General features: G+C 42.2%; 1 protein-coding gene across 5 annotated transcripts in view; it reads right to left on the bottom strand.

The window, feature by feature from the left end:
* Positions 1 to 13: 13 nt before the first annotated feature.
* scaper (S-phase cyclin A-associated protein in the ER) overlaps positions 14 to 27,902 on the bottom strand; it is a 60,136-nt gene continuing 32,247 nt past the window's right edge. For 3 of the 5 annotated variants that reach the window (XM_034586936.1, XM_034586940.1, XM_034586939.1), the window contains 9 exons: positions 24,700 to 24,815; positions 17,221 to 17,344; positions 15,444 to 15,670; positions 13,691 to 13,846; positions 11,261 to 11,495; positions 9,825 to 9,974; positions 3,749 to 3,940; positions 2,217 to 2,265; positions 984 to 1,871 (listed from right to left, as the gene is read on the bottom strand). In XM_034586936.1, coding sequence (XP_034442827.1) covers positions 1,774 to 1,871; positions 2,217 to 2,265; positions 3,749 to 3,940; positions 9,825 to 9,974; positions 11,261 to 11,495; positions 13,691 to 13,846; positions 15,444 to 15,670; positions 17,221 to 17,344; positions 24,700 to 24,815 — 1,347 coding nt within the window. In that variant the 3' untranslated portion in view covers positions 984 to 1,773. Of the gene's footprint in view, positions 1,872 to 2,216; positions 2,266 to 3,748; positions 3,941 to 9,824; positions 9,975 to 11,260; positions 11,496 to 13,690; positions 13,847 to 15,443; positions 15,671 to 17,220; positions 17,345 to 24,699; positions 24,816 to 27,902 lie in introns of all 5 variants that reach the window. The other 2 variants (XM_034586938.1, XM_034586937.1) reach the window with 2 other exon arrangements.

Here is a 27,902-nt window from a genome sequence, read left to right as displayed (position 1 = left end):
ATACAAGTCAAACAAAGGCACAAGAGGAGGTTCGAGTCGTGGTTTAACTTTCAATTTGTTTAATTTGCACGGAATAAAAATGAGGAACAAGAATACATAAACATCAGTATAGTTTTTTATACAGAAATGTAAATAACTCAAAATATTATATTAATTTTAGGTGACTCTGAACAGAACATATATCAGGTCATTCAACTTAAACCTGACAAAAGAAAACATTCTGCTCATTCACATTAAAAACAGACAAAAACACTCAATTCACACGGTATTAACACACATCATGTGATGCACTTGGACACATCTTCAGTGACGGTACCTGGGGTCACTGGGTCTTTCAACTTCAGACACCCTCGCCCAGGTTACACGACCGGGAGGGATTAGTTCCCAGCCTGTGTCCAAGAAGCATCAGCCCACAGTTTGTTGTCCCTCCTGATCCACAGCCATCGTGAAGCTCTACTGATGCTTTCATGTTGCGTGCACCAGTGATGCCCAGGAGCTTGTAAGCTTTGCTTGCGTGACTTTGCTTGCGTGACCACTGTCTGCGTGACCTTGACCTTTAGACCTTCGACCACCAAAATCTAACCAGTTCATCTTTGAGTCTATGACCCTGTACACACCTGGTATTAACATTTGGTTTTTGTGATTCGTTCACAAGTGGACAGCTCTAAGTTCAGGAGTGAACGCACTCTGATCAGATAACGGTCAAATCACGCCAGGCCACATTCGGAGGTGTCAACACTGTTTTAACAGTGGGAACACGAATGTGTCCTGGGCCACATATTTACTGTCACTGTGACCTTGACCACCAAAATGTTAGCAGTTAATCTTTGAGTTTCAGTGAATGTTTGTACAAAATTTGAAGACATTCCCTCAAGTCATTGTTGAGATATCCCGTTCATGGGCATGGGACGGACAACCTGAAAACATCATGCCTCCGACCACTGTCTGTCGCCGAAGCATAAAAAAACACGTTCGTTTAGAAGTTACATGGAAAACTTGTGTGTGTGTGTTTTAATCGCAAAATACAAACAAGACATTTTGTGCAAATTCCTCTTACAAATCAATCTGACTTCAAAGAAATAAAAACAACCGACATGGAAGAAGACTTCACAATCTTAGTATTTGTCATAGTCTGAAGAACATATAATTTACCCCCCATGTGTAGACTGAGTCAGAAAACTAAAATTCAAACACGTCCACATCTCAGTCTTTTTCGTAGTGTTTACACAGTACGTGTCCACACTGAGGACAGTGGTCATCACTCGTCCTGCTTCTTGAGGAAGAACTGCAGCGTCCAGTCCCACTGATCTTGTGGAAAGCAGTTGGACAACTCGCAGTAATCCAGCAGCTGGGACACTTTGCACGGACAGAGAACTAAATTGACGTCATCCTGCCTATTCAACACAAATCCTTAAAAAAACCAACGAAAATCTTCTCAAAGAAAACTTGTTACGTCTCCTTACTAAAACATAATGTCGCCGGCGCGGAGGCATTAAGAAACACGTTCGTTTAAAGGTTACATGGAAAACTTGTGTGTGTGTTTTAATCGCAAAATACAAATAAGACATCTAGTGCAAATTCCTTTTACATATCAATCTGACTTCAAAGAACAGAACAGAAACAGATGAACCGACATGGGAAAAGACTTCACATCTTAGTATTTGTCATCGACTGAAGAACATATAAGAACATCTAAGTCAGAAAAAGAAAATTCAACCACGTTCGGATCTCAGTCTCTTTTGTAGTATTTACACTGTGCGAACACAGTGGGCATCACTCCTCCTGCTTCTTGAGGAAGAACTGCAGCGCTGCGTCCCACTGATCTTGTGGAAAGCGGTTGGACAACTCACAGTAATCCAGCAGCTGGGACACTTTGCACGGACAGAAAACAAAATTGACGTTATCCAGCGTATTCAACACAAATCCTCTATCTTTTAAAACAAAGAAATTATTTTGAATTTAATCTAAAAAACAAACAAACAAACAAACAAACAAACAAACAAACAAAGGAAATCTTCTCAATAAAAACTCCTTACTTATGCGTCTAAAAAAATTATAAATATTACTGGTGTTGATGGAAGAAACTGTAGTCCAATTTCCTATGATTCAACACATTTTATAAACCATTAAAATATCTTAAAAGAGTCAAAAATATAAAATCTATACAATCCCTCCAATTTTATAGTTATGGAATTACAGAAATGTGAATTACATACCTGCTTGCTTTGTCTTGTTGTCTGACACGTTCTCATTTGCAGCACAATCCTAGGGGGATTAAAAAGAAGCATTAATGTCAACTCTTACAGTAAACTGCCGGTATTTGAAACGCTGTGTGTGCATAGAAATTCATTTGCCTTATTTTAAATTTGCTTCCAGCAAAAAAAATTCTCTTGTTTAGAGAAAAACTCTAAACAAGATTGATGTAACAGTTTAATCAAAATGTTTTCTGATTAAACTTTTTTTTTTTTTTAGAACAACAATGATATCGAACCATCCTAGAGGAAAGAGTCCCAGGAATGCTCCTGAGGTTAACTCAACAATGAGGGCAGCGGGGCAGGACGCCATGCATTATTGCTTTGTTTGAAAGAAATGACAATAGCTCGTCTCCCTTTGAATGGAAGTTAATCGGTGTCTAAACAGTGGTGGCTGCAGAGCGGTGAGGGGCGGGTTGTTAGAGGAAGATGAAGGAGACAAGCTGTTTACTGGGAGCTGAAGCAGTGGCAGGTAAATCCACTGTGAAGGAAGCTGTTTATGTTTGTAAAAAAAAAAAAACCTGCTGTTACACATCCACTGAACAGGGTGAATGATCATTCATCACCTGTCAAAGATGAGTTTTGACAGAAAAAGAATTTGAGTTTTATTTAGAAGCATAGAACTCTTGAAGCCAGAGAGGAGGATTCTTTTAGATACATTTCTACCTCCACCATAGAGGTTATGTTTTCTCATGTGTGTATTTGTCAGCAATATCACACAAAACTAACGGAACTGATTTCCATGCAACTTGGAGGAAGGGTGCGGTGTGGGATCCTGGATTTTTTTCCCACTTTAACATTGCAAGACCGTATTCTGTCCCCATAAGGAATAATTCCTGCATCTTGATGACAAAAATCAAGCACGTTTATGGACCGATACCTGAGTGTGTGTAGTTTGGTGCAGCTTGAGTTTAAGGGGACTGTCGGGCCTTGGGGGAGGTATGCGCTCTAATGAGAGACATTCTCGTTTTGACTTTCTTTTACATTGCGAGAAAGAGCATTTTTCAACATTAAAGTGAATTTCTCAAAACATAATGCAGAGATCTTAATGAAATAAATAAAAAAAAGAGTGCTAATATCTATGAGCAGGTGGAATTTAGTGTGGATCTGCATAATGATCTGGGTTTTGTGAATCAAAATATTATTTTCACTTGTTTCAGAGAATGGATATCTTGCCTTGATTTTTTTTCGTTTAATGAAAAAAATGTGCGGAATTTTTATATATTGTACAAAACATTTTTTGTGTACATTATATATGTATCTGATCTCATTACATTCATATACAATGTGGTGATAAAGGGCACTTGTTCACTTTAACATTAGCATTGAAAGAAATTCAAACCTCGTTTAAAAATGTCTGTTTTTTGGGCTACAACACTTAATTTGGTCCTGATAATTAAATCATAGATGTGTTTATTTATAGCATGTACAAGTGTTATAATACACAGTATATGTGGGTTCATGTACTGTATGTGTGTCCATGGTCCCGTGTTTACCTGAATGAACGTAGCCAGCAGCACACAGCTCATGTCCTGCTGCAGGATGACCTTGTTCTGAGGGTTGTTGTAGCAGGCCGAGATGAGGGAGGGGAAGAGCACTTTGATGAGGCGCGGGTGGCTGAAGTACTGGAAGGGCAGCTGACACAGTTTCTGCAGCACGCTGGGCTGGCGGCCAGACTGCACTATCACCTGGAACACACAGGGAGCAGGGCCAGTCAGTCACTGAGCCAGTCAGGCGGCCAGTCAGTGGCACTGCTGGTCGTAAATCACAGGCCTGTGCCCCTCCCACATGTAAATCTGCCACTAAAACAACACACAAAAAGCCATTAGGAGGAGACCTGGGGGGCACAGCCTCCCACCACACAATTACTGGCTATAAAACACATTGATGGGATGTTTTGTTCTTCCTTTGTACCAACAGCAATGGCAGGGCTGCCACAACACAAGAGGAACAAAATTAGAAATGTGAACTGATGTCATTATCAGCGGCTGAAAATGTCACTTTCAAGTTTTGCGTTAAGCTCTTTTAAGCAACACACAGGAATCCCAGAATCGGTGCAGGAGTGATGGTCCTGTTCAGAGGGTGTTCAAAGTACAACAGGGGTACGGCTGGCGTGTGAACAGTGAGGCCACCCCCACTCTAAGAAATGAGCAATACCATTAATGGTATGTTCACCCCTGCTCTCCATCACAGTCCGTCAATCACACACAGCGTCACATCCGGGCCACCAGCATTAAAACCAAATCACTAGCAGCCTTGTTTTATTAGAGAGGGGACCTGTGCAAAGGACGGGGTCCCATCCTAATGCTTCGGTCAACCCCCCTGAGCCTTGGAGGAATGAGGGCAAAGGACCAAATAACCAGTGGCTAAGAAGTAAAACAAAAAACCCTCCACAACGCTGCTTTACAGGTACACTCTACGAGCCGAGGGCTTAATGCCAATGCAAACCAGAAGGGCAAGGTGAGGTCCCCAAGTCACAGTGACATAAATTAACCAGATTTACAAGATTTTAAAAACAAGCTCTCTAATACGCTTCCCCTTTGATAGTGCACTCCCAAGTTTTAGCGGCAGGATAAACAAAGCGATAACTCTTTGCTTTTATCAGTTCAAGGTGAAGCTTCTCAGAGCTGCCCTCTACAGCGGCGTTCAAAGGGACACGAAGCAGCGTCATCTCCCATCATCGCTTGTTTAAAGAATCCATATGAACAGATCAAACAAACTCGACTGTAACACATAACAAATACTTACAAATGTGGAGAGCGCCGCATTTGTCAAGCAGAAATGAACGTGATGATTTTGGAAGCTAAGAGAATGTGTGTGGGGATGATTTCTGCTCTGCTGATTGAAATATAGTAATAGTCTTAAAAACATGCAGTGAGTGTGTGAGCGGAACAGTAGACGAACAAAAATCCCCACACTGACTCAATGAGTGTTTTTCACAGAGGAATGTGGGACTCACTGGACAAAGTCATCCACAGGAGGAAGGGGGAAAAGGGAGAGCTCTGGTTGTTTTCAAGGTAGAGCTGCTTATTTTCAGTGCATGTTCTTTTAGTATTTTCATGCTACCTTCCACTAAATCCTACAATATCATATTTATCATGTCTGTTGCAACACTGCCCAAAGATGAACAGGCAATGGGGGAGGGAGGGGGTCATAAATTAATGCAGCTGAATTGATTAGAGAGTCAAACTCATGATTCTGCAAAAGCTAGAGAATCATTCATGTGTTTTAACACGGGACATTTATGGTTGAGGTATCATAATTTAACACTATAGCGAGTGTTGGATGTTTGAGCTGCGGCTCTGAGGAGATCCAACCCACAAATCACCCAGCGATCTCATAATCCTCAACTACGCGCAGTTCCATCTTCAGCTGCCTAAACAAATTGTCCACTCTCAAGTGGCTGACGCAGGAGGACATAAAACAAAGCCTGGTGGCAGCAAGAGTCTGGAGGTAACAAAAGAAAACGAGTCGGCCCGGCCAACTTTCCACGCCTCGACCAGGTGAAGATCAACACCAGAGCCCGAACCGGGTTCCAACCAGAGATTACACTGCAGTGTTACGTCTCCCCTTCCAGCTGAAGTATCTGCAACTCAAAGCCTGACATCATAAAACTAACAACAAGCATCTGAACACATACATCTGGCCCGCGTATAACACAGACCCTGTAAAAACTCAAGTGTCTTAGCTGTTCTGTTCTCCCTTAAGTTCAGAGCCCTGGTGTTTTTAAAACGGTGCAGAGTTTTTATGATGCTTCCATTACATAACATCCTCACTGTCCACAATTACGACAAAGAGTGTGTAAAGTTAATGTCTTGAAACGCAAACAAATTTACTGGGAAAACCCTGTGTTCAAACGGAAACTAAAGTTAAAACAGATTTGAGAAACAGAGGAAGAAAAAGTTGTCATCCAGCCATGCAATAAAGAATCCCCAAAGAGCATAATCAGACTGCAAGCATGAGGATGGGGCACTGCGGCAGGAGGCAAAGAAATGTTAAGATTTGATGAATGAAGTAAGATATTAATTTATTTTTAAATGTCACCCTAGGAAAGTGACGATCTTGAATGTGTCGAGGCGTTTCCATGCACTGTAGTGTCTAGACAGATCCAACACCTCTGGAATAAGCAGCATCAGAGCAGGGTCATACATCAGACACTCCATCCATCCACAATATAAACCAGATCCATCACAGTAGAGCTGCTTCACTGATAAGAGAAACAGCTCAGCAGACACCACAAAGCAAAGTAAGCCAAACAAACGGTTTAGTGCTTCTTTACAACATTTACAATGGCTCATTGAGACATGTGCAAATTGCCTTTGGACAACTGGATGCTCGCGAAGCAGACATTGACATCGACACTCCAACTTGACTTTTAAAAAAGGTAACTGTTGGTTGTCTTACAACCTAATAAAACCTGCTGTTTACACAATAAAACTTAATAACTCTTTATTTATCTCTGTGAGCTGACACTGTCATTCCATCCCAGATCGTACCTCAGATAACACTGAAACTAACCTGACAACAGCGCAGACAAATGGAAACTGCTCTCTGAAAAGCTCTGAACGGCTAAAAGTTTCCTCGGCTTCATTTCGAGTGCGTTGGACCTGCGTTCACCCTTGAAGCGGAGTGTAAATCATCTACCGAGCTAACAATCAGGCCCTCTCCTGCCAGTCAGCGCCGAGTGCGTCTGTCTGCATCTCTCTGCCTCTGTTTACTCTGCTGGGTGATACAGAGTGTGCATTCCCCAGCGCTGGCTCCCTACGGTCTGCACGAGCTGCACTTACCCTGCAGGCAGTGAGCAGCTCGGTTGTCTTGGCAGTAATGGACTGCTGAAGGGAGCGTTTCAACATCAGGTTAACAGGAATTACAGGCCCAAAGCTCGGCATGGGCCTGCAGGGCAGAGGAAACGCCCTCGTAGAGAAGAGGAAGAAGAGGAATGACCCCCACAGATAAGGCTGGGCTCTGGAGATGTGTGAGTGGGATGTTCAGTCCAGAGACAATACAAAGCTCATGAGATGCTATACAGAAAACAATTTATGAAACTTAATCACAGAGGTAATATCAGGAGCCAGTGCAGGGAAAAGGTTCAATACACTACCTGAAATTACACCCGTTTCTAAGTAAGTGTATATACATATAGCTCACTCGGCTGGTGTGTGTGTGGCCGTTTTCCATGTACACAAGGAAGAGCTGTAGTTTTCTTAAGATTTCCGCACTCTTGAAATTGCTTGTGTCTCTTTGAAAGGCAAGTGGAAATCAGGCGGGTTAACGTGTCAACAGTTTGAAATTACAGTTCCGTCAGTTCAAAGATTCGGCAGATCATCGCTGCGGATGAATCACAAATGAATCACTGGATCTAAAAGACAAGGAGATTACTGGGACATAGCGCTTGACGGAAAAAGGCAGCACAGTTACATGTCGAGTTATACAGTGAGTTTTATTTGTTCAGTGTATTTTTTTGTGTGTGTGTGTGTGTCTGTGAAGACGTCACTACTGGCGCACCCAACAGACAATGAAACATATGGCAACATGGCTCAGTGGCTTTCACGACCAGAGACAGTTGACGAACACACAAGTCTACATATGTCACTCTCCCAATAGCTTTTTGTGTCATAAGGTGAATTATTAATGTGTTCAGAGCAAAGGGAATACATCACAACGTATGGTGCAGCTTCAAAGCTCTTCTTTTTATGAGAGGCCTTTTTTCAGGCTTCTCATATATTATAAATATATATGTGTGTATGTATATATATATTAAAAAAACAAAAGCTGAAGTGCCGACAGTGAATCAGCCGCACAAGCCTCGGCTCGGGCTGCTTTTGTGTTCTGCCAATGCTTACATTAGCTTGAGAAAAGCTCAAGCTGCTCTAAATATTCCCCCTAACGCCGTCCATCTTGGAGCAGAGCTGAATGGACGCGTTCCAGGAACCGGACCACTGGCAAAGATCAACTTTGTGTGGAGGTTGTGTGGGATCTTGTTTCCTGACAATCTATACTCAAATGGGATTTTCTTTTACTGCTAAATTAGATTTTCAAACCCAAAAGCAAGTTAAGCTTTTCTCTAAATATTCGTTTTGGCAGAACCCGGCTTGTGGAGGACAGACAGATTTTGCATCAAATTAGCAAAAGGCAAATGTTTTTGAGTCAATCGTGGCTTCAGTTTTTACTGCCGCTGTGGTTGTACAAAGACAAGTCATCTGTCATCCACTTTATTTAATCATCGGTCCTCATTTAATTATTCAATTTAATATGCAAATTGGATCTACAATGACCAACAAATGCTAATTCTGTACATCATAATAATTAAATTGGATAGGAGCAGAGAGGGCAGCTTAAGTACCATAGAGGGGATGAGGAAGCTTTAATTAGAAGTAAAAAAAATCAAGTAAATTAGAATAAGTAATCAGCCCATAAATTGTTGTGATAGGGTCTGGCTGCGACTCTGCACACTTACATGACATATCAGAGGTTTGAGAATGAAGCCGTGGCTGCTGTGTGTGTGGGTCAGGTTTAACACAATCAAAGCCCAGCCAACTGTAGCATGGCTAATCAGAGGCCCGGTAGACGGGCCATGCATGACAGCCAATTACACAGCAGCCAGGTCTGCTCCATCACATCCTGCTCACTTCAATAGAGCCCCCTAAGTAGTTGTAACACTGGGGAGAGCACGCAGCCCCTGCTTCAGCAGGAGGGAACAATGTGTCACTCTGTTGGACAAAAGACGACACACGGACCAAACGCAGGAAGGTGCCGCGGCATGAATCTTTAAACAGGTGCTTTTTGTTACGATTACAGAACTACACCCCTTTTCTGACAAATAATACATGAGCATAACAAAAGAAAGGTGATACTGCCCCGAACCAGACAGCTTTTCATAATGGAAAACATTGAATACAACTCGTGGAGCAACAATTAGACGATTAGTAGTTTGACACAACGTTATATAACAGTGATCATGAACCTTTTTTAGTAGAGCTAAAACAAAGATATTTAAGTGATTAGCTCTTATTAAATCACTGATCAATATTTTCAGAATTTATCAAACAAAAAAAATTGAAAATCTTTTGGACTGTCGGTCTGATAAAGCAAGCCATTTGCTAACATCAACTAGAGTTACAATTTCTTTTGGCGATAGCAATGTTTTTATTCATTAATTTTTTTGGCTATATAATTTCTGAGCACCTTCTAACCTTTTTCTGTTGGCTTCATAAATTAAGACAAATTAAACTTTGCTCTTTTGGTAATAAGATTGATTGGAAGTTGTCATAACTTATGGCAATTTACATACTGTTTAATTCAAATATTTATACCAATTAATAACAAATAAAACTGATAAAATAATTATAAATCACGACTGTAGCTATTTAAAAAATAAATGTACACACACACACACACACACACACACACACACACACACACACACACACACACACACACACACACACACACACACACACACACACACACACACACACACACACACACACTTACTTATATCAATGCTTAGAATTGCAAAATAAATTGCATAATCATTTCTGTGCAGTCAGCACGAGGTTGAAGCTGCTCTACCTGGTTGTCAGGATGGTTGACGGTGAAGTATCCCACACAGGTGATGACTTGATGCAGCAGCTCTTCAGAGGAATGCTGGGAGCAGTACCAGAGCAAGGAGCTGACAATGTGCCGGAAAGCCAGAGACAGGCCCTCAGCTCCAAGAACAGACTGGCAAGTCACAAACAAAAGCATGTTAGCGTGTTCCACAGTAAAATAACCATTAATCGTACATTATGATTTCAAATAGCTCCATGCATTAATTACACATAATAATAAAAAAGTTATACGTTTTGTCGGTGGGAACTTACATGGTGTAACAGTGTAAGCAATTCAAGCACGGTCCCACCATAAAACACCCAAATTCCGCTCAGAGATGAGATGCTAAAGGCGGCTCCCAGACAGTATTTATTAAACACGTCAGGGTGACAGAGCACCATAAGATCATCACAACTGCACTGGAAGTTTGGGTGTGTTAGCATTGTAACATCCATAAACACAGCACCTGAGAGGCTGTGCATTATGTTCAAGCATCAAAATCTACACATACAGGCAGTGTAGTAAGGAGGAACTATGTAAGCAGCTGTCAAACTAAGCAAAAAGCTAAATGTTATTTAACAATAAATGCAAAAATTTCGATGCAACTTATCTATACGGCAAAGGACCCTTTTAAAATTCCCTGACGTGGCAGAAGAGTGAATTTACAGCCTGAATTCCGATCATCCACCCGCTACAATAAGTATTAGGTCTGTGCTGTGAGGTAATGTGAAACACAAGGTGATTACAACTCACGGCCAAAAAAAGAAACATTATTTAAAATGTTCATAAAACTCCAGCAGGGAAACGCTTTCATTTCCAGCTGTTTTGAGTTGCCCGAGTGTGGCAGGTCAGCGAGAGGAACCCGCTTCAAAGTAATTACTGCAAGACATTAAAATAATTAACGCTTGCTCTCGTGCCTTTCCGTCCACGCGGTGACTTAGCACTGTGAAGCTGCTGCCCTCTCCTCCTCGGGGTTGGGTAATGTACAGCCCCGGCGTACTGAGCTAATCACCCACGCTTCGTCCTAACGGCTGACCCATCAGGATCTATTCAACCCCAACAGCTGACCTGAGGTCAGAGGGCACCTGTGTTTATGTCCACAGGTCAGCTTTGTCCTGAGGAGAGTAACTCCTCTTCTAATGGCTCCTAACAAAAGGAACATGCATTAATCTGATCATGTATACTGATTTACTGAAGCCAGGGAGAATGCTTTTTATGATAGTCTTCCAATTTGTGATATTAGACTTGTCCCTTAAATAGCAATCTATTAGCTTTTCTTCCTAAGTACTGAGAATGGGAATTCAGAAACCATGCTGAAACATAGACTAGATAAAGAATACAAAAAAAAGTTTAACCTTCTGTCACCAATGCCCAAACTCTGCAGTGTAAATAGATATTTTGGGGTTTATGACGAATACCTGGAAGGCAGATAGGTCAAGCAGGGCAAAACTGTTGAGGAAGCGGATGCCTTGCAAAGCCACCTGGATGACCCCTGGGCCGTAGGGCTCCTGACTCTGGGAAGCAGACTCTGGTGAGAAGCTGTGCAGAAGGATACAATACAGCGTGTGCACCACTCCCACCAGGTCTGTCGACTGCAACAAGGCCGTCAGTCCGGTCGGGTCCTGACGTTTATTGTCAAATATACTGGGAGCACTGGAAAGCAAGAGAGGTGGGGAATGAATGGTCAGCAAAAATAAGAGGAAAAGAACATTAACAAATATTATCTTTGTGCCCCCCTGCTGTTGTTAAGCAGTGAAAAAATAAAATGAAAATCAGACTGTTCTTTCATAGTGATGTCACAGTCTGAAGCTCAGCAGCTCATAGATTTATTCACCAGACGAGAGCTAAGCGATAACTTTCCCTCTAGATAAGAGATATACCCTGTTAGCGCTGCGGTATTCCCTGACTTAACTTACTGCCGTGGGTGGAAGAGCACCAAGTTCAAAATCTGTTGCATATTGACATGTTGGACCACAGCTGCTCTTAAGTTCATCTTATGCTCTTCATGTGCTTCTCTTTTACTTATGGAATAACCTTCCTCTTCTTTGCATGCAAGGATTCTCCAATATGTTCCACTATCTGACTGAACTGGTGAAACCCACCGCCAGCAACTGTGGTTGCAGATGAAGAGTGGAACCTTCAAGATAGTCCCTTTCGCTCCCACTCCACCGCTACAGTAAACATAGTAAAGCCATGACGTGAAGTTCATGGCACCGACTCAAAGCTGGCAGATTGTGTTGAGCTGCCTGACAAGGTGCTGAGAGCCTCGGCACATTGAATCAAAGCCCGCCTGAGAGGATTCAAGGTGTTTGTTTGGCTCCAACAAGATGCGACCCTGCTGGTTAAAGGGATTGGTAACATCATCCTGTCTTTGTGGCTCACATTTAACAACAAAGCCGTGGATAATGCTGCTTTGAAAAGAGGAGGTACCAGCTTGACAGTACCAAGAAAAGGCTAAATTTAATAAGTCAAATCAAACCAACCTGTCTGGCATCAGGGCAGGAGACTTAAACATTTTTATGATTTAGGTGTATTTTTATTTGGAAAGTTAAATTTTCATGCTAGGGGCTCCAAAATATGGACATTTAGATGACACATCAAAACTGTAAAAATTTGAAAATAGACCAAACACAAAATGATGTTCAGCATTGATGCATTTTCTGACCTACAAAAAAAATATGTAATTAATTCAATAATAATATCAGGTCTTTGAGGTCACAATGCAGAAGACTGGTGAAAACGGTGAGCGAGTATGAACAGATAATTTAAGACTACCACAGCAGCACCAGCTATGATTTGCAGCCCTTTAGAATGGAGGGTGTGTGACCTCTGGATGGAGGCTACAGTGCATGCCGATACTTGATGTTAGCCAACAGGCTCTGCGTGAAATATGCTGCTAGACAAGAACACAGCCTCCTAATGCCATTATAATCCCCTGACAGAGCAACTGGTATGGTCAAAATATTCTGCAGGCGCATTGAGAATTCTTATACACGACATACAGAGAATCTTGGCAGAATGCAGCTCATTGGCTGCGGCGTTGACCATGGTGTCATTAAATCTGCGTGATGAGACACATTGTTTTCTCACAGATATTCAGTGACAAACACAGTCCTGCCGTAGCCGTCTTCCATCACGCTGGTGAGAAGCAGCTGGTCATTGCTACTGAAGCACCTTGCAGCTGGTAAGGTTCAGCAGAGCAGTGGGTGAAAAAGAAAAATCGAATGACGAGGTGTTGGAGTGATGAGGCGTTAAGAAGCAAGGTTTTTACGGCTCAATCGCTACCTAGATTCAGTGTAAGAATTAAATCTATACAAGGTTATTCCAGTGGAGTTTTTATTGTAATGCGTGACATAAAAGCATATCTGGGCCTGCTACCATGGTCAATATTTATTTTCCTTTTAGGTGAGGAATTGGGGTGTTGATGTCCCTCGGCGTGTCTGTGTGCTTAGCCTCTGTCAGCGGCGCCACTGAACCTCTCTTAGTGGAGGTCACCATAGCGCACATGGGTGGGCTTCCCCCCTGCTGCAGGCTAAGGTTTATGGTGAGTGACAGAGCGCTGGGTCAAGTAGATACCTATCTCTATGTGCAGTAACGACAGCTTAGCCTGGCTGGAGGAAACGACCTGCCGGCTGATTGCAGAGGAACCAGAGTCTTTGTTTGAGTAACCGTGAGCCCGTCTTTATGGATCCTTGTGACATTTAAGAACTGATAGTGACCGAAGCTCTGTCATTGGATGCAGAAAGAGACAGGTGTGTGTGTGTGTGTGTGTGTGTGTGTGTGTTGTCAGAGGACGATCAAGAGATCACAGATATTTGAAAAAGGTGTATGAAGAGAGATGTGCTCACCGTGCTGTTACGACAAAACGCAGCTTACACATGCTGTGCAGCAGAGCCGACGCCTGCTGGAGGAAAGCAGACATCTTGGGGTGCTCGTCGACAGGACCCTGGATCGACAGGAAGCACCCGTACAACTTGTCAATCAGACCCATGTTTACTACGTAGCTGCAAGAAACACATGTGACAGAAACATGCAGTGGTTAATTAAATTTTTCCCCCCAAAAAAGTTTAACATATTTACCACAGGTGACTTCGTTTGTAAAAATCTCATCTCACAGAGGCAAACAAAGGCCTTTACTGTGCCTACGTCCACAGCACTGCAGCTGAAAGCGGATACCTCACCTCAGCCCTCCACCCCCTGCTATTACTGTGATATCTCCAATTTGTCTTTGGCAATGACAGGTCTCATGATCATGTTCCCTGTACTCTTTCAGTCACAAATCACTGCTAATAGTGTCATTAGAGGACTTTTTTGGCCCCTGTGCCAGACCAGCTCTAGGCCCTTGACAGTCTGCTGACCTGGGACCGTCTTCTTGCAGCTCAGGTGTGCCTGCACCTCCAGGCTCAGCTCAGGCACAAACAGCCTATGTGGTCACTGTTCCTCATCTTATGACTGTCTCGACTCTTTGCTTCTTTCACATAGCTTTTTTTGTTAGAACTGTCACTCAGAGTCCTCATCCTCTAAAAACAGGTGATTATGAGCGTTTTCAAACCGCCACTGCAGGTCATCTGACACTTGAACCGAGTCCCATTGTTTTGACTTGATCCTCTTCTACAGCTTTACTGTGGTTGAAAGGATCTGTCTTCACACTGACTGCTCTGTTAAATGCCTGCTCGCTAGTTGACAACCAGCTTGGTGGTCGAACTTACCCCATTTTGCATCATCATTTTGAGCATGGATAGAAAACATTCATGACAAGGATGGGGGACTAAAAGCACTGAAAGCCGAACTGGGAAGCTGGTAATGAGAGGAGAGGAAATGGTGAACTCCTTTCTGTGTGATATATGGGATGGTATAATGGGAGGGTGTTGCAAAAGCTGAAAATGTTTTGATCTTTTGTCCTTCTTCCCTAGCATATACATTATACAAGGCAGTTGAGGTAAATCTTGAGCCCGTACTTGGGATTACCAGCCTGACGATACCATTTTTCTCAGGCCCTCCCCTGTCTCCAGGGTTACGACTGGGTCAGTGGATGAGAGTGGTGGGCCTGTGCAGCTGCTCCGTCCGGATGAATCATGGCTTGTGGGAGGGATGGTGGAAAGACTGCACTCTTCCACAAGAGCTCCATCAGGCCGGGCCTGCCTTTCCTCACAGCCCACATTTCTGCAACACAGCACCGACTCCTACAGCTCAGACCCACATGGCGAGCTCAAACACCAGGTTCAAGGGGACCTTTCAAAGCTTTGGAAGTGCTCTTTGTTTATGCTACTTTGTACCCCCCCCCCACCTCCAGAACTGAACTTGAAATGTGGCACTAAATGTGTGGAAAAAAGTACAATCTGGAAGGATGCCAGCATACACCGTCATTCTCACACAACTCCCATTCTAACAAGACACCAGTTGGACCATGTCCAAGGGATCTGACATTTTGTCAGCCTATTCTTTACATAGGGCGCGCTGTTGAGGAAGTCAGAGGTTCACCAACTCTCCACCCGGTGAAGAGGAGTGGAGGAGGGATGTGCTCGAGGAGGTGAAAAGGTTGTGAGATGAAAAAGAGAGGTGGCATATAGGAGGAGGAGAAGCACTGGAAGGAAAAAATACCTGATGAGGTCTTGTGAGCGAGTGTTGAAGGACTCTGTGGCAGACTTGACTTTGGCATCCGGAGAGGAAATCCATGCGGTTTCGCCTTGTCCAGACTCGGAGGGATGCGGCCACATGGAGCCAAGGATGGTAGCAATGGTCTGTAGCAGGCCTGTCGTCAAACCCTCAAAGACCTGTTTGTTCACACTGCGTCCGAAAATGGATTTGTCCTCATCTGGGACATAGAGCTGGACCAAAAAATAAAAATCAGAACTAAGAACAACATAGACTACCTAACTTTTGAGCAATTAATAAACCTGTGTTATTTGCATCACTAGGGTGACTGCTTCTTTGAGAATCCCTGACAGACTGCTTAAGAAATCTGACAATATCTAAAATGCCTTTAGACAAAATATTTACAAGTGCAGAGAGATAAACCAAAACAGAGCAATTGCAACTTTCAACATACACATTATACGTCATTTAATTAACACAGAGCTACAAAAGGGCTTTTCCTACATCTTATACAACTTGAATTCATTATTTAAAAGTTTTAGTGGGATCGTTGTGATATACAAAGACTAAAATTATGATATATAGTAAAGGACACAAACATAGGAAAAAAAGTGTGTGTAAAAAAGTTAAGAATAAGCTACATCTCGACAAGATGAAGGCTTAAATAAATATGCTTTTTAAAGAATTAGACAATTAGATGAGCATTTTCCTTATTCACATTTCAAGACAAACATCATGAAATACACAAGCAGAGGGCTGTGTTTAAAATATAGTGCTGCAGCAGTGTAAGTAAAACCCTCTCATTTGGTCTAATGGTTGGGGTGAACGCTGACAGCATAGGTAAATCCACCGACATTCTCCACAAATCTAATTAAAAGTGGACATGGTCATGAGGCAGCACTACCCCCACTGCTCATGCACACGCATACCAGAACACAGACAAGCACATGTAGAAGTTAATGGTCGTAATTTAAAATCACAGCTCATCAAAGAGGGGTGTGCAGGAGCATGGGTTTGTTGAGTCCAATTCTTAATCTGCATTGCACACATGGGGAACAGTTAGTTTGTCTCCTGCAGTGCTGTTGGATATGTCAGTCAGCAGAGCAGCTGCTGGGATATGTTTTATATAAACTGAAACATACGGGGCTAACCTCTCCCTGTGCGCCCTAAGGAAATATGACTGCTTTGGATTGGAACTCGGCCCTGGAGAAGGAAGCCCCAGAAGAGTTCATGCATGTACCACAGCCCTGTGCCTGTGCCTTGTCCCGTCTGTGTTGTGAGTGTAGGCGGCCCCAGCGAGCCGCCACCTTCAGATGTTTGGAGTGGGCTGATGTTTACAGTCCTCCTTACAGAGTGCTGAAGGATATAGGCTGACATGTCGCCACAGTGCAGCCTGCCTGCCCGACTGTGCTCTCACATTCCCTCAGTCGGGACGCATCGGTGGAGGGCTTGAGCAATGGTTTGTTAGTCGCTAGTTTGTATCTTGCTCTGTCTTTCATTAACAATGCGACAGGAACAAACCTCAGAAAAAAGACCAGGCATTTTTTGTGGTCGGAGCAGCATACATCAACAAACGTAATGAAAATGAAATGTGTTACAAGACACACACTTTGACTTCTTTGTATGCAAACACATTAAGCATCTCTACATTTACAGTAATTTATCCAAATTTAAATAATGCCATTGACACAAACTGCAAAAAATGACTCATTGCATAATTTAAAGTATTTTGTTTGTGATGGCAAATTAGGTCTTGTTCATGTGTTGAGGTGCACAGACTTACTGTGAGCTGATGCAGCAGCAGGTCCATGAGAAGCGCGATCTTGTTGCTGAACAGCACATAGGAGCAGTTGGTGGGGCAACAGGAACAGGCCAGGTAGTAGGTATTTACAGCAGCACAGAGAGATCTAACAGAGAGACGGCAAACCATTATTAATCACACGTTTCAAAACACCTCAAGTCATGTTGATACTCCCCGCTAGCAACTCATTACAGGAACACTTCGAGTGCGATGTAAATGTGTAGCCCTGGGCACTGACAGGACTATCTGCAGTCATCAGGAAACCAAACACACTCTTCTGTATTTGTGGTTCCTTAAGGGTGCAGTTTGTCTTTACGAGTCAAAGAGTATCTCACCGACAGCGCGAGTAAGGAAACTGTTTGGGGGAATAAAAACACTCATATCAGCTACTTATGCGGAGACTCCCCTCACTAGAGACACCTTCAGAGAAGCTGAACACAATCTCAGCCCCATCTTGGCTGACATGGTGCAGCATTTCCGCTGGAGAGATAAAAATGTTCCTCTCAGCAGCTCGTCACAGCCGCCAGGCAGCAGCCACAGCGAGCCTCTGTATTATGTCTGCTCTAAAACAAGCCCCAGAGAAGATTAATGCTTCAGATAACTGACCAGTCGTTCTGCTGTGACTGCTACTCCCCCTCACCCCCGTTTCATCAGTTAATATTTTTTGACAACTGTATATTTTAGCCATTGGCGGAATGGCGTGTCCTATCTGCTCGTTGGAAGAAAGGAATCCGCCTCTCCAGTGCCTAAAGTAGGCCATGTTTATTTCAACTGGTAAACATTTTGATATCTACCGAAACCTTCACATCTGCTGCGCGTTTTCCGTCAAACCATGCTGGCATGGTAAAGGAAAATAGATTAGCCTGAGGCGGACCCGAGTCTGTCAATAACTTCCTCCAGTCTTTGCTTTGCGTTCGCTCGTGGGCGGATCAGTCGTTTTGGCGTATCATTATTGACATTGCAGTGTAAAGCTGTCAGACATGGAATGTGGTGTTAACGTGAGAAGCACTGCATTTAGTCCAATGGGAAAGTGTCCAAATCTGACATCAAATCTTACTTCCGTCAATGCGAAAACAGAAACAGAGCACTTTAGAAAAAATATATATCATGAAATGAGCTTTCTTTGCTTATCGTTGTATGCCAGCTATATTGACAGTAATTCTATTAAAGCATAAAGATGGTATAAAAAGTGTAACCATAATGCTTAAGTGCACTGAAGAGGTGAAGTAACATGAGACCCCAACCAAACTAAACTTTGTGTGATTCCCCAGCGAACATGAGACAAGGATCAGCTTCTATGCAAATACTAACACGACAACTCAAATACCTGCTCTCAAATACTATTGTATAATTACATGCTTCACGCAGCTTATGAAATTCTAACGGTGGCAGCTGCCATGTACATTCCTGCAAAGGACAAGAGTTAGTTTAGGTGCCTTAAGTCACCATTGTGGTGTTTAAGATCATGTCCCTGTTGATTACACCTGTGACAACTAAGATCTGGTGCACTCCTCCAGCCAAACGTTTCATGCATGAATTAAATAAATAAAAAAATCTCAGAGGCAATAGCGTCACCAGTGCATTCAGAAAAGCTTCTTGGAATTCGGCCATGCAAATCCTTAACTGTGTGTAATGGGATATTTAATCGTTGCTTCAGAAAAGGAATGAAGAAGTCTGAACTTCTTGTCAAGTTTAGAGGAGTTTTTAGATGAGGGGATCTGGAGAGGTCATTCAAAACCTTTGACTTCATCGTAAAGTTCATGAAACCATGCTTGTGTTTGTTTGACAGAAACATGTGAAAATATATGGTTAAGAGGACACACTGAAACAAAAGTCAACAGCTGAGCGATGACGATACAAATCACGTGGTCACGAGATTAATTTAAAATTTAAAATCTTGAAAACTGACCATAGTCATATCTTTTGGCAAAGTTACGCTATATTCAGGCTTCACAATAAACACCAACGTAGAGGTTACGATGAAATTGTGGGAAAGTTATTTTACAACCATAAGCAACGTTTATGTGTCAGACTGTGTTTGAAACTTTTGACCCTTGTTAAACTTTTCAAATAAAGTTTGTGTTCGATAAATAATGCAGTGATTGTAGGGACTGTTTCCCTAAAGGGAACAATATACCTTAACTTGAATATATCTTTACTCATGTTGTTTTTCTCCCATTATTTGACTGTTTAAAAGTGTTTCCTTATTTTGTTTCTGGTATTTTGAATTAGAACCCAAAAGTGTAATGAAAATATGCTTGCATATGTCTTTTCCATGTATTTAATGCTTCATACCTGATAGTATAACTAGGGCAATGCAAATTTGTTTATCTAAAATCTATTCTCCACAAACCTGACTATCATACTCTAATTAAATCATTTGGCAGGACAGATGTGGCCCTGTGGCTTCACAAATCGACTCAGTCAACTGCTGATGTAATGGCCATGCAATTGCTTTGTAATGCAGCTAATCAGGCTTGTCTTTGGTCATCTCTGAACAAATGAGGAGCCTTTAAAAAGACATGTTTGAGTTATGCCCCGACACCGGCTCATACAATGAACCGTCACAGTGATCTGTCTTTGGTTTCCTCCCACCTAATTGAGCCTGATGAGCATGACACCTGATAGTCCGCCCTCTCTGGGAATCTCTCTGTCTCAATGCCCCTCAATGACAGCTCCAGTCAAAGATTTTGCGGAACAATTTAGTGAAGTGCCATGCCAGCTTGTCTCAGGTTGCACAAAAATGTTGCAGGGTTTGACGTGCCCCCTCCATCCAAACAGGCAGCATTCTTCCACCTACACCATTATAGGGTTCTTCTTATTATATTACACAGATAGTGCTTCACATGTTCCTAAAATGACCACAGACGCCATCTATCGCCACCCACCTGCTGCACTGTCACTTTAGGAACCTGGCTGCTTTGAACATAGAAGCATTAAACTATTGTCAGGAGTTTTAGCTGGTGGACTTACCAGTGGGCGCTGACGCCAATTTGAAGTGAAATTGAGAAAGAAAGCGAGAGGCAAATAATGAGCGATGTAATCTGCACACCTCCACTACACAGCTTAACCTCACACAGCCAGGGAATACCATTTTACTTGTAAAGCCATTCAAATCCAAAAGAGAAATGAGCCCAAGAGGCAGAGGGACGGAGCACACCTGATCCCGTCTCGCCACCTTTCAGCCCTCTGGGTCTCTGCCTGGGTGGCCAACAGGCTAACACACAATAAGGTTGAGGCTTTGGGGGTGGGTGTGTGTGTGTGGGGGTGGGGGGTCGGGGATGCAAAACACCTCTACATTAAAGCTCGTAACACCAGAATATAAAGACTGAAAAACAATGAGTATAAAAAAAATTATCTGGACTTCTGCAAGCAAACAAGCAGTAAGAGCGATAGAGGGGTTATGGAGTTTGACCATCCTTCTACATAAAGCCATTTATTATAGTAAATAGCAAACTCTCATTTGAGCTGACAACAGGACACACATGTAAAAGACTCTTTATGCTTTTTGTCACTGCCTTGAGTTATCAGGCCCTAGATCGGAGCTCCTCAACCCGAGGCTCACATTTCTCGCCCTCTCTGTGCGTTTCCTATGTGCACAGTCAAGCCTGACTGGAGCGACGCTGCAGAAATCGGACCAACTTCCAGATCAGGTTGAGTCCCTGCCTCCTAAACAGGGTAAATTTGTGTCCAGGGGAAGAAAAAGAATCCTAAGCCAAAATAAAAGGTGAGGAGCAAATCCATTTCCTTGTTCTGTCAAACAATCCCTTCATTCACTGCTATCTAAATGACATTTAATTTGATTCTGCTGTTGATCTCTCTGATACCCTGAGTGCTTCTAAGACATCTACTCTACTGGCTGTCGTGCCACAGTGGCCAGGTATGAGGAGGGGGGGAAATCTGATGAGCCGTCACACACCATCATGCACAGGAGCATGAACACACACACACACACACACACACACACACACACACACACACACACACACACACACACACACACACACACACACACACACACACACACACACACACACACACACACACACACACACACACACACACCTTCAAATGGTGGAAAACATCCTGAAATAAAACCACTGGTAACAGATCTGAGTTCACAGGATACACCAGGTCATGTGAGACTGAGGTGGAAATACAAATTGGGTTAACACATGAAGGTAACGATTAGTTACCTTCTTCATAGCTCTGCCTTTCGGAAACCAGTGAAATGTATCAACGAATGCACAAAAAATAAATTATAAAGTTTTTAAAGTGGATTTTTTGCAACTCAAATATGAATGCCTCCGGTCTCTGAAAGCTACGACCGTGCAGGAGACTTGTGCTACAGGAAGATTTGAAAGCTGTAACAGTCTTTGTTCCTCTCTTCTCTCCACTGACCCCTATTGGAAAACAGAAGTCACAGGACAAATAAAATCTCGACATTTCTTTTTAAACAATTGTAGGTTTTAAGTAAAAAAGATTCTTCCATTCACACAAAAAAATGAAACCCAAAACGTTGTGCCCTTTATTTGATTGTCCTCCCGAGTTAGAAGAGTTTGAGCCAGAACTGTTTCAACTACATAATAAGGATCATAAGCAACATACTATTGGTACTGATGCTGTTGGAAAATGTGATAAGTGTTATTTCATATTTAAGTCAAATTAAATAAAAAGACATGGATTATGGATTTGTAAATGTGCATGAATTTAATCATTCAAAAATAATAATACAAATATTAGTTATTTCAGAAATCTTTTAAGCAAATTGAATTTGGAATATTTACTGAGCAAAATCATTTACATTAATTCACAATAGAAATTTGAAGTAAATTTAAATCCATTATAAAAAAATGACATGCTAAAATTTGAGGTGTTATTGTGCATTGTGAGATTTCCTCTCTGCTGCTTAAGTGAATGAGAGTGGCAGCATAAACTCTGATCTAGACATTCCAGTGACCACAGGGTTACACCAGGACATTAGCAGAGCCTGGTGTAGGAATTAGCTCATTAATATAATGGTAACAAGATGGAATCAGCCTCCCTGGGGAGAGATACGGCAGGAGCATCTCCTCAGCTGCCTTCTTTTTTTTTTGTAAATCACTCTGCTCATCTGGTAGGAGGAGCAGATCAATACAGCAGCATCACTGTAAACAGATAATGCAGCGCACTCTGGGGCTAGCGCCTGTATAGCAGCCCATTAGGCCACACAGCCATCAAGATGACGGATAGTGATAAGTTGAAAGCTGGGCTGCGTCCTTGTGTTGCATTTCGTCACCAGCCACTGACTCCGCTGACCCGACTGAGCTTCATCACAAGCTTCTATGTAAAGTGTCTTGAGATAATGTGTATTATGAATTGCAGCTATACAAATAAAATTGAAAGGAAAGGTTTAAGTGCGACCTCTCTTGCATTTTACATGGTTTCCAAAATAGAAAAAAGTGAATGAGATGAGGTACGTTCTACAAGCTGCAGGACAAGCTGTTTCAGTCCGCACTACAGAACATACAGCACACAGTATATATATTCTCAGGATGAATGACAGCATTGGTCTAGGCTGATATGTTCATCAGAGGCTTATCTGCAGATCATTTCTCAGTTGGCAAAGCTCCCGAGGGTCTAGCGGTACGAAAGTGAAACGCAAACCTGAATCAAGGTGTCCAGCTCAATTGTAAACAAGCTATAATAACCTGTTAGTCCTTGGATATACGGTTGTGTGTCTGTGTCACTGTGTTAATCTCATGCTTGTGTAAAACTCCTTTGCAGAGGAACTTGTTCAGCCTTGTGAAAAGTTTACTTATGAGCTACGTCAAGACCATTCCTTATAATTATTCATAACAGACTCCAGAGTTGGATTGGAGAAGTGTGGAGAAGGATTAAAAACACATCAGCCTAATCTTCACCTCGTGTTTCATCACATCACCACAGTTAAGAAGATGTCTTAAAAGCCAAGGAGGGAATTCTGCACTTGAGCTAACAACGTCATGCACCGATGCGCCAACAAACTCGACAAACAAACGCTTAGCACAACTAGAGTCTCACCATTTGAGATGATAACATTTCTTCCAAGTCTTTTTGAAATTCCCTCAGATTACAATGATTGAGGAAGAGAGTAACGAAAAAAATCAATATACATGTGATGCCCTTTAAAAGCCTTATAAATATAAGAAGCATTTGTCCATTAGCAGAGATTCAGAGACCAGAAAATGCTAATGAATGGGAGAGCAAGGCCATTCGAGTCCATTACAGAGTCCCACTAGTGAGTAGTAGGAGCCTCTTTAAGGTTATCTACTGGCAGGCCATGCAAACGTCGAGCCCACAACTCAAAAATACTCAGCACTATAAATGATCGATGGGACACATGTGCTTTTTGCGTTTTCAGAGAAAAAAAAAAGAACACAAATTGATTATGGAAATGTTTTCCATTTCTAGACGGGCAGTGCTGCTACTTTATTGATGGACTTTGAGGGTATTTATTGAGATGAAGCAACTATAAACAGTGACTCGCTTTGTGCAATTGTATAAACATTATCAAATTGGGAATAAAGCAGCGTGTTGTCAGTGAGGTTAGAGAAAGGATACAGTCAGTGAGTGTAACAGCTGTTCACGACCTTGTGAATATACAGCGGAGTCCAGATGAGACTGTATGCAGTGTTCAGAAGTGTTTCTGTGGTTTAAAAAAAATTAATTTGTTTGTTATTCTTCCAACACTGTGGCTGATATTCATCAACAAAAACTGAGATTTTAAGTAAGGTTAATTACAGTTATTCGATTTGTGTGTTGTTTGATAGGTTTGGTCACTTTCCTGTGAAAACAGTGGACTTTTTATGAACTATGAAGACAGCTCTTTTTCATCTTTGGGACAATGCATTTTACATCCTGTGGTTAATCCAATATGTTTTATTTATTTTTTATCTTAATGAGTATAATTAATTTCTTACCCCATAAATCATCAGCTGATCTAAAAAAAATATAAACATGCTCAAAGCAGAGATACAAATAAAAGCACTAAAGCACTCAGGGTAAAGCGCTAATAACCCTGCCCAAGACAATGTGTATTTACAGTGGAGTCATCATGCAGGTCCCGCTCACAAAGAGTTTTTGTCATGGAAGAAAAATCACCTGTTCCACTGCTGACAAGGAACCTAAAATTAGATTTGCACTGACTCTAATAGACCACACTCACCCATGGCTAAAATCAGCAGGACACAACAATTAAAACAACAAGTGGTCAGTATTCCCAAGAATCAAATTCTCTGAATCATAAGCTAAAGAGACAGCTCACCCTGCTGGATTAAAAACGTAAACTTGATCAAATGTCATGATACGAACTTTTAGGGTTATAGCAACTGATTTTTTTGTGTTGAGCTGTGAATTAAATTTAAAAAAAAACATTTAAGATCACATGTATCACTATATAAAATGAATATGAACATGTTTCAGTTTGGCGACGGTACTCACTTGAGAGGAATACGAGGAACTGCAGTGGGTGTGGAAGCAGCAGTGATGACATGCAGAATTTGTTCCAGAGCCGACAGGCCGCCGCCCACTTGGAAGGCAACTTGGTCCGCATTGTTCTGTTGAGGACAGACAGACAAGCAGAGGTACAGTCAGGGGACAGCGAGCCACCGACTGGACGGGGGGGATTATGTGGCTCTCACCAGGGAGAGGACCTCTCTCCCTCTCCTACAGGGGCCCGGGGATTGAAACCTGAAACAAAGTGATCCCTAAAGTATTCCTGTTTAATCTCAAAATTGCACAACCCAACTCCGCCCCACAACAGTCTTGTTTCAGGGGAAGGCAAATGCTCTGCAGGCTGCAGTTAGCGCCAGGGTGGTCTCGACGGATTGACCGCGGAGTAAGTGAAACTGAGAAAAAGGCCACTTGGCCGAACAAAGAACCAAACAATAGGAGAAATAGGCTGTAGGATAGAATAGAAAAAAACGCTAGATTCTTATTACAAACAAACCTGAACTGAAAATGCATTAGATTCTTTGAGGTAAGAACGATTCTGCACTAACTTCTATGACTACATGTTGTGTCATATTAGATTTATTCGTCATATTAGTTTTATAAAACGTCATATTAGTTTTATTCCTGACACTTTTGGGGCAGCCCGTATGTTGACTGTTTTAATGAACTGATGCACCACACTTTTTTAGTTACTCTACACATGACACTGGATGCTTGTCACCCCAGTCGCTTATAGGTCTATCATGAACTAAACCAAATAACTGGACCCAATGTTTCCACATAATAATGTGATAAAGAAATATTACATCTATTTAAAAGTAATCCTACAGACAATGGTAACATGACTTAATTAAATTTCATTCGACTACCTTTGTAATAAAGGTCATATTCTGACCTCAACGAGTAAAGGAATTTTTTTTACTATTTTCTGCTTCAAGCTGAGTCTATTGGTTCCTGGATTTCTTTTTTTTTTTTTCTCAGTTGAAATACCAAAAGAAAATAGAATATATATAAATTACTTTCGGTGAGGTAAAATACATCATACGGCCGCATTAGATTTATGAACACATGTAAATAGTTAGGTCCTGCCCTCCTGTGATGAGAGAGTAATTGGCAGCAGGTCAGATGCTGTTGCTACAGAGTCTTATAAATCAACAAGTACAAAGCCGGGAGTGAGCGCTGACTGTCGGGCATGTTTGTGCCTGGGTCGACTGGGAGGAAAAGGAGCTGGAGGGGAGCTGCTGATGGAGGGTTTTCTTCGCGCAAATGCAGTCGGCCGTGTTACACCGCGGTCACTCCTCCACCTGAAGAAAGAGGTTACAGGCTCCTCTCTGCTGTGACAGCACGAAAATCCAGCCACTTCACAGCGCTTTTGTTCCTCAGATGGGAAGTTGCCAACAAGCCTGAACACATTGAGAGAGAAGCGCTTTACCAAATTACAGATAAGCTCTTCATCTGTCATTCCTGCCCGCCGCTGAGGTAACTGCTCCTCGATTCCGGTGTTAGACACACACACACACACATACACACACACGCACAGAAGACGCACTCCACAATCATTTTGGGTTTGGAACAAAAACATTAACAAACACGTCAAACACCCTTTACCTTCCACATAATGAAAAATGTCTGTTGAAGCAGTGTTTGTATAAAAATCTCATTATGACTTCCTTTCTGTACATTGCCAGCAGTGTCCTTGCCTAATCAATTGGGTCTCAGTCAGTGAGCTTGGCTTAACCCCTCTCTTAACCCCCCCATCAACACACCAACCTAAAAGCTTCTAGGCTAAATGAAAAAAGGCAGCTCTTTCATAGCAGCTTATCAAACGGTATTAAAGGGGGTAGCTGGGACCTGCCCGGTCCTGGCCGCCTCCTGAGAAAAGCAGGCGAGAGTTGCTCGGCTAGTCAGGGCCTTTCTGCTCTGCTGACAGATTCATCTGTTGTGATGATTGAACAATACCGGTTCAGAGGATTAAGATCAAACTACCTGACATACTATCTTTAGGTGGTCTATGCATGCAATGGACCACAGAAAACTCAAATGGCACCAAAGTATTACCGTGAGGTCACAAGTTTCTCTGAAAATAAAACGCTCAAACTAAAGGCTTGCTCTGTATGTTAACATCTTGGCGCTTTTCGAATGTTGATTTTTGTGCTGTGACTTTCTAAGCAAATGGAAAAGCATGTGGTGATGATATACCCTTTCTACAAACCTAACCATGCAGGGCAACAGAAACCATGTTTGTATATAATTACAGTGACAGTATATATACACAGTGAGCCAAATTTACATACAAACGTAACAGGATGAAAACAATGTTTTTGTTTCTATAATAGCAGCAAATCTCATGAACTGCATTACCCAGAGACAGTTACAATAAAGATCCTCCACCCAGTGCTCTTAAAGAGACACTCCTGCACAGTGGGAAATAAACTTGTTTGCTGACTTACCTGTAGAAGATGAGTTATGAGTTTCCTTATTATGCAATGAGCCAACCGTAGCTCAAAGAATGGACTCAAGGGGAAATGAGTAGTTGGGCTAGATGCACACAGCAACTCAAACGTTCAGTCATAGTGAAGTCGCAAAGTTTGATTCTTGGTTGTATACATGAATGGATTTCAGCCTGACAAAATTAAAGAGCACATAGTTTCAATGTGGTACAATGTGATTGTAGAGAAGTCGTTTGGTTAGCTGGTTGGTTGACCCACTTTGTCCAGACTGGTAGTTCATCCAATAGTTGTTGAGATATTTCATTAATTTAAATGTTAAATGCATATTTCTCAGATGATGCCTCTAGCCAACTTTGGCAATCCCCTGATAAAGCTTTTCTCTGTGTGCTGAAATTAACAAATGTTAGCGAGCTAGCACGTTTATCTAAGACGGAATATGATGATTATTATTCTGGCTGGATGTTAACATTGTCATTGTGAGTGTGTTAGCATGGTGATGATAGCATTTAGCTGTGAGTATCATGCGCCTATGTACAGAATCACAGAGACACCTCCACGCCATTGACTCTACAAAGGATCACTAGACAAATTCTACATTGCAAAGTCAAATGAATGCTCACGTGCATTGGTACTTATCCTGCAAAACAGGTGCTAAGTTGCTTTTGTGGTCATCTGACTTACTTCCAGACCTAAAGTGTGTCTGTACTGACAGATGAAATTCATGTGGCTTGGGGTAAGACC

The sequence above is a fragment of the Hippoglossus hippoglossus genome, chromosome 6 (assembly GCF_009819705.1).
Source record: "Hippoglossus hippoglossus isolate fHipHip1 chromosome 6, fHipHip1.pri, whole genome shotgun sequence".
In the NCBI taxonomy this organism is placed as follows: Eukaryota; Metazoa; Chordata; class Actinopteri; order Pleuronectiformes; family Pleuronectidae; genus Hippoglossus; species Hippoglossus hippoglossus.
This window is presented reverse-complemented; position numbering and strand designations above follow the sequence as displayed.